Genomic DNA, 7,841 nt, shown 5'->3' with positions numbered 1-7,841 from the left:
ATGAGAGTGAAATGGGTGGGGATGAAATAGGTGGTAGTGGAATCATGCCTTTTGATTTTGGCTACCTCCCTTTTAAGAAGAAGAAGAAGAAGAAAAAAAAAAAAAAAAAAAAAAAAAAACAACTTTGTATATATATGAAACTCAAGGCAATTTCTGTTGGTGAAACTTGAGGCAATTTCTGTCAGTAAAACTCGAGGCAACAAGGTTTTTCTTGTAGAAGACTCCTGTCTCCCCACAAGGTAACAATCATTGTTATATAGGAATAGTGGATAAACACAAAAGAAATTAGCTTCTTTATATGTGCATACAGTGCCAATCATGTAACTCAGAATTTGGAATCAAATCTAGAACAAAAAAATTGATCAAAAATACTTGCTCTAGTGTCTACACACTGAATGTTTTAATATTTTCTATGCATACAGTATACTGTTTATCTAGGGTAATACCAATAGATTAAAAAAATATATATTCAAACTTCAAATAAAATGAAGATTTTTGCTAAACTGAAATAACAGAGACAATGAACTTGTAAAACAGTATGAAACTTTTCCCTTAATCATGATATACAAGAATATATGTATTTAATCATTCACACCAAAAAACTTTACCATCTAAACCTGTTAGTAGAAATCATCATCATCTTCATCATCATCATTGTAGTCATCACTATCATCCATATATTCTTCAATACCCTCTGCTATTGCCATGAGATCTTCTGGCAAAAACTTAAGCACCTCATCTATAGATTCCAGAAGCAGGTTAATATTCTCTTCTTTGATACCAAAGTGAACTTGTTTAACAAAAAAGTCTGCTTTTGATGAAGTGCTGACCAATTCCTCCTTAACGCTTTTCAAGATATAAATGAAGCCTTCCCCTGAAAAATAAAAAATCAAGTGGCAATACAGAAAAAAAAAAAAAAAAAAAAAAAAAAAAAAAAATATATATATATATATATATATATATATATATATATATATATATATACATTATATATATATATATATTATATATAATATAATATATATATTATATATATATATATATTATATATATACATATATTATATATATATATATAAACAGCAAACCTTCAATATAACGGATCTTGATATAACAGATATCGGATACAAAAGACAAAAAATCTGAATGGACAAACACTCACTCTAACAGATTTTCATCCGTTATAGCGAGGGATGCTCTGTTATAATGGATCTTCAGATATAATGACGGACCCATCCCCATATTGTCTGTCATATCGAGGGTTAACTGTAATTTCTAATACTGGACAAACTTTGAAATATAATGGATCTGTCCGGTATTTCCATTGAATACAATGGATCCTCAGTTATAAGAGATCTTCAGATACAATGACAGACCCCTGTCCCCATATCATCCATTATATCAAGGGTTTACTGTATGTGTGTATATATATATAACCATTTAAAGAAAATGGAGAAAAGTGAGAGGTGAGCCAGCTGTTGTTTGCGGACGACACTGCGCTTGAAGTAGGATCAGAGGAGGGATTGAGGAAGTTGGTGTCAGAGTTTGGGAGAATGTATCAAAGAAGAAAATTGAAGATAAATGTGGGTAAAAGGTGATGAGATGCACAAGGGGTGAAAGTGGCAGCAGACTGGAAGTGAGCATTAAGGGAGAGCGAATGGAGGAAGTGGATAGTTTTAGATACTTGGGTGCAAATGTTGCAGGAAAGGGTGGAGTGGAGGTAGAATGTAGATTGAGAGAAGCAAGTAAATGCCTTGGTGGATTAAAAAGTGTAATGAGCAAAAGGGGAAGAGATAGGCAGTATGTTTGTAAGCTAAGTTAAAAGGGAGGAGCATGTTTGAGTTTGGAAGTGTAGTTAGGAGGTTGTCAGAAGTGAAGAGAGGATGAGGGAGAGAAGGGGTGGCTATACTAGTAAGTGAAAAGATGGGTATACATGTGATGGAATGGAAGGAGGTATCTTCAAGGTTAATATGGATGAAGGTGAAACTGGGAGGGGAGGATGTGGGTTTTTGTAAGTGCACATGAGCCTGGTAGTGAGAAGAGTGTAGAGGAAAGGGAGTTATTTTTTTATAGATTTAAATGAGTGCATAGAAGGTTTAGGGAGAAATGTCATTGTAGTAGTACTGGAGAACTCAATGCTAGGAGATGAACCAACAGACGGCATTGTTAGGGAGTGTGGAGTTCCAGAAAAAAAAAATCATACTGGAGAGATGATGGTGAAGATGTGTCTAGAAATAGAGTTGATGATAGCAAATACAGTATTTAGGAAGAAAGTCAAGCATAAGTACACATGGGAGAGAGTGGTGGATGGAAGGGTGGTTGATAGGGTTTTAATGAACTATGAAGCAGTAACCAGGAGAAGATTAGGAAGTTTTGGATGTAAATGTTCTTAGGGGAGAGTGGGGTAGTATCAGACCATTTATTGTAAGGTAAGTTGAGAGTGGAGGATAGATGGAGAAAGAGGAAAAAGGACAGAAGGTAGGGAGGTGCTTAGAATAAACTGCTTAACCTCTTCACTACGGTTCAAAATCTCGCGGGCAGCATTAGCTGCCAGACATACGATGTTGCGTCATAATACTCGCATCATAAAAAATAATCACCGCTTATATCGATCATTCTCTCTTTCACCCGTGAATTTTGATGACCATAGAAAATATGATGAAGCCAGTTTAGAGTATGTCAGTTATGCAGGGACAACTACAATAAATATAATCAAGACGCTGATATGGCAGCCTCGCGAATCCACTTGCTCATCACGCCTACGTATGTGGCACCGTATGGAAGGGGTTAAATGAGAAAGAAAATGAATATGAGTACAAGAAGCCGATAGAAGAGTGGGAGGGAGTGAAAGACAGAGTAGAATTAGGAATGGAGGAATGGGAATGTCTCATGGAGGGGGTCACAAGGTGTGAAAAGATGATATGTGGAACAAGGAGGATGGAAGGAAATAGAAGTGTAGCGAGTGGTGTGATGATGAAGCAAAGGTTGTAGAAGAGAAGAAATGAGCATTCACAGATTGGTTACATAATAGGATGAGAGAATCATATGAGAGGTACAAATAAAAGGGAAGTAAAGCATAAGATAAAGGAGGCAAAGAGGAGAGCAGATGTGAAATGGGGTAAGAGTATGACAGAAATTTTTAAGTAATAAAAAGAGGTTTTAGAAAGAAATTAAGAGGGAATGACAGAAATTTTAAAAGTAATAAAAAGAGGTTTTGGAAAGAAATTAAGAGAGGGAGAGAAGGTGAATCAAGTAAAGAAGAAAAGGTAAAAGATGCAGATGATGAGATGATAATGGAAAAGATAGCAGAAAGAGGAAGATGGGCAGAGTATTTTAGGGAGTTGCTAAATATGAAGGAGGATAGTGAGGGAAAGGTAGCTGTAGTGGGAAGCGCTAAGAAAATGACAGTGATGAAAGAGGAAAATAGAGAAATAAGGAAAGATGAAGTGAAAGCAGTTATTAAAATGATGAGAGTAGGTAAGGCACCTGGATTGGATGGATGTCATACAGAGTGTTTAAAAAAGGGAGGTACACAATGATGATGGGTTGGCTGGTGAGGTTGTTTATAATATTTTTCTATAAGAGAGTAGAGTGTCGGAGGACTGGAGGAGTGCCTCTATAGTTCCACTTTACAAGGGAAAAGGAGACAAGTGTGAGTGTAGTAGTTTCATAGGAATCAGTTTAAGGAGTGTATTTGGGAAGGCTTATGGGAGGGTCTTGGTTGAGAGGATTAGGAGAGCAAAAGAGGGAGTAATTGGTGAGGAACAGTGTGGGTTTAGAACAGGTAGGGGTTGTGCAGGTCATATTTTTGTGGTAAGGCAGATATGTGAGAAAGGTTCAGGAAAAGGTAAGGATGTTTTTTTGGACCTTTATGGATTTGGAAAAGGTTTATGACAGGGTAGACAGGAAGGCAATGTGGGAGGTATTGCAGATATATGGGATAGGAGGAAAGATGTTAAGTGCAGTCAAGAGTTTTTATAAGAGCAGTAGAGCCTGTCTTATAATTAGAAATGGAGAGAGTGAGTGGTTTGAAGTAAAGGTGGAATTTCACCAGGGAAGTGTTATGTCACCTTGGCTGTTCAACATATACATGGATGGGGTGGTTGTAGAGGTAGACGTAAGGGTAATGAGATTGTTGAAGATAATGGAGAAAAGTGGGAGATAAGCCAGTTGTTGTTTGCTGAAAACACTACGTTGTGGCAGAATCAGAGGGATTAAGGAAGTTAGTGATGTAGTTTGGGAAGGTGTGCAAAATAAGGAAGTTGAAGATAAATGTGGGTAAAAATAAGGTGATGAGATTTACAAGGGAAGAATATGGCACTAAACTGAAAGCGAGTATTAACCTGTTAACCATCTGCTACTGCTTATGCTGTTTTCCAATTTCTTTCTACAATTCCACTCAACGGTATATACCGTCCTCAACTTTAAAAGCTCCTTTCAAACTGTCTCTGACTTCATACCACATTTATACATATAGAAAACTATAGGAACATCATCTGACAACATTCTGAGTGCATCTTGAAGTTTGTGGCAACTTTTGCTGGTTCGCTAGAAGGTTGCAAAGAAATGTTTTCAGTACGAGGTGAGCATTCATCATAGAATTATATTTTCATATCTCTTTTGTTTTTCTGGATTTTTCGTGTGTGTGTGTGTGTGTATGTATTTACCTAGTTGTACCTTGTATTTTACGGGAAGGGGAGCTATGCTCATGGTGTCCCATCTTCATATCTCATTTTATCTAAACTATTTCTAAATTTATGTATTGTTTTTGCACACACCACTTTCTCATCTATCTTGTTCCAACTGTCTATTACTCTGTGAGGAAAGCTGTTCTTTTTCAGATCTCTTCTATAGCTGTCTTTCTTGATTTTCTTTCCGTGTCCTCTTGTAATTCTATCATCCCATTTTATCAGATTCTCTCTATCAATAATTTCTATGCCTTTCATGATTCTGTAAATAGCTATCAAATCTCCTCTCTCTCTTCTTTGCTCTAGTGTCTGTAGTTCAAGTTTTGCTAGTCTCTCTTCATATGATAGTTTTGAGAGTGTTGGTGCCAATTTTGTAATTGCTCTTTGTATTCTTTCAAGTTTTTTTATACATTTTTTTTTTGTACTTGGTGACCATATCGTTGCTGCATATTCCAATCTTGGTCTTATCAGAGTGATTAGAATTTTCTTCACCATTTCTTCATCCAGGTATGTAAATGCCACTTTGATTGTTCTTATTAAGTTATAAGTTTCTCCAAAAATCTTATTTATATGTTTCTCAGGTGACATATTGTTCATAATAACGACTCCCAGGTCCCTCTCATTTTCTACTTTTTTTATTCCTTCTTCTCCCAATTTATATGATCCTGTTATTCTGTTTTTGCTTTTTCCAAATTCCATTATACTACACTTTTTAGTGTTGAACTCCATCTCCCACTTCCTACTCCATTCCCATACTTTATTTAGATCACTCTGTAGTGACTCACAATCTTCTTCCGTGTTCACTTTTTTTTTTTAACAGTTTTGCATCATCTGCAAAGAAGCTCATATAACTTTCAATTCCATCATCCATATCATTAATATATATAGCAAACATTATTGGGGCCAGAACTGTTCCTTGTGGAACACCGCTTATTACTTCATCCTATTTTGAGTGTTTGTCTCTTATTACTACTCTCATTTTTCTTTCTTGCAAAAAGTCTTCCATCCATTTAAGCAGTTTGCCCTGTATTCCTCCTTCAGTTTCTAATTTCTTAAGCAACTTCTTATGTGGTACTTTGTCAAAAGCTTTTTTTAGGTCTAGAATGCACACTCAGCCCATCCATCTCTTTCTTGTATTATATCTATTAGCCTTGAATAGAAACATAGTAAATTGGTGACGCATGATCGTCCTTGTCTGAATCCAAATTGCCTTGGATTTAGCACATTGTTTTTTTCTAAATATTTTACCAATCTACTTTTGACAATTCTTTCACATATTTTTGCTATTGTACTTGTTAGATAGACTGGTCTGTAGTTGGTAGGGTCTTCTTTATTTCCCCCTTTATATATATGTACTATATTTGCTTTTTTCCAATCTTCTGGGACTTTTCCTTCTTTCAAGGAACAAATGTGTGTGTGCATGTGTGTCCTTTCCTCCATTTTCTTGTCATTGAATTTAACATTTATTTTCATAAAAAGAAATCAAGCCTTTTTTTTTTTTTCTTTTCCTAATTTGTTCATTATTCCAACATTGACTAAATATGTATATTTATGTCAAAATAGACAAAGTTTGAAAAATAAAAAAAATTATAAAACCAAAGCAAACAAGTTCATAAGAAATGAGAGAAATGAGCAAAAAAAAAAAAAAAAAAAAAAAAAGTCCTAACTTGAAAGAGGATGACTCTGCCAAAGCGCCAATGGTCGCGGAGGGTGACGTTTAACAGGTTAAGGGAGAGAGAATGGAGGAAGTGGATGGTTCTAGATACTTGGGGGCGAATGTGGCAGGAAGGTAAAATGTAGATTGAGAGAAGCAAGTAAATGCCTTTGGGGATTAAAAAGTTTAATGAGAAATAGACATTTGGGAATGGATGCTAAGAGAAGATTGTATGAAGAAGTAACTGTGCCAACAGCACTGCATGGGGCAGAAACATGGAACATAAGAGAGGAAGAGTTTAAATGTGTTTGAGGTGAAATATCTGAAAAGTATGGTAGGGGTTACTAGCCTGGATAGAGTGAGAAATGAGGTGAGGAGGAGAGCAGGGGTGGAAAGGGAGTTGGGAAACAGGGTTGATGAAAGAGTATTGGGGTGGTTTGGACACATAGAAAGAATGAGTGAAGAATAGTAAGAGGTGTGGAAGGCAGAGGTGGAGGAAGTGAACATGAGGGTGTGACCAAGGATGAAATGGATGGATGGGGTAAAAGGGGCTTTGGGAATGAGGGGAAAATCTGATGAAGAAGGGAGAAGACAGAAGATAGTGGTGAGTGGAGAATGGTTGTGTATAGATGATGCTGTGATGCAAGGGAGTGGGTGGGGGATGGTGGGGTGAGGGAGTATGTGTGAATGATATTTTGAAGTAACCCGAAGGGATTTCTCCCAGTCTCATCTTTTTCTGAACAAGTTGAGAGAGAGGGGGGTCACTGAATAAATGAAGCAGCCTTGCTCTGGATGTGCTGTGTCTTGCTACATTGCTTCTGACCCAGGGCACTGGATGAGATGTGGAGATGACCTATCATCCCGGAGGAGCCAAGAAAAGAGAGGGAGGGGTAGTTAATGGAAGTGGAGTATGTGGGGATGAAATGGGTTGGAGTGGATTTATGCCTTTGACTTTGGCTATCTCCCTTGTAAGGAGGGAAAAAACATTGGTGTGTGTGTATATATATATATATATATATATATATATATCTATATATATATATATATATATATATATATATATATATATATATTGTTATGAAGGTAAGACAGATGAGTGAAAAAGGTGGTAGAGAAACGTGGGTTAGGGCAAGAACACTATATTCCTGACATTTCGACTACAAGTCTTCTTCAATGTAAAATGTACCATATTCGCCAACACCAATCATTATACAACGAACTGGAGCTGGTGCCTACTGATGGCCACAGACACTCACAGAACAAATACAATCTAAACATTGTACAAATAGCAAGTGCATCAATAACACATAACAGCAGCAATTTTTACATGAATTTAACATACACACACCACTTATTGAATCAATCTGTTGCCCTAGGTCCCTCTGGTTTCTAGGGAACCAGCAACAACCATAAGTTATTCACACAAAAGACTGCATTATCTTGGCAACGCTAGAACATGGCACCAAGATGAGGTGTTCAGATTACTAAAAGCAATCTGTG

The 7,841-nt window shown here is 36.6% G+C and overlaps 1 protein-coding gene across 3 annotated transcripts in view; it reads right to left on the bottom strand.

Annotated features, from left to right (window-relative positions):
• Positions 1 to 280: 280 nt before the first annotated feature.
• LOC143038014 (uncharacterized) overlaps positions 281 to 7,841 on the bottom strand; it is a 45,132-nt gene continuing 37,571 nt past the window's right edge. For all 3 annotated transcript variants that reach the window (XM_076206847.1, XM_076206848.1, XM_076206849.1), the window contains exon 8: positions 281 to 874. In XM_076206847.1, the coding sequence (XP_076062962.1) occupies positions 621 to 874 (254 nt within the window). In that variant the 3' untranslated portion in view covers positions 281 to 620. The remainder of the gene's footprint in view (positions 875 to 7,841) is intronic.

Source organism: Oratosquilla oratoria, chromosome 23, assembly GCF_046742065.1.
Source record: "Oratosquilla oratoria isolate Oo_2021 chromosome 23, ASM4674206v1, whole genome shotgun sequence".
NCBI classification, from domain to species: Eukaryota; Metazoa; Arthropoda; class Malacostraca; order Stomatopoda; family Squillidae; genus Oratosquilla; species Oratosquilla oratoria.
Note: the sequence above shows the minus strand (reverse complement) of the source record. Positions and strands in the feature narration are given on the sequence as shown.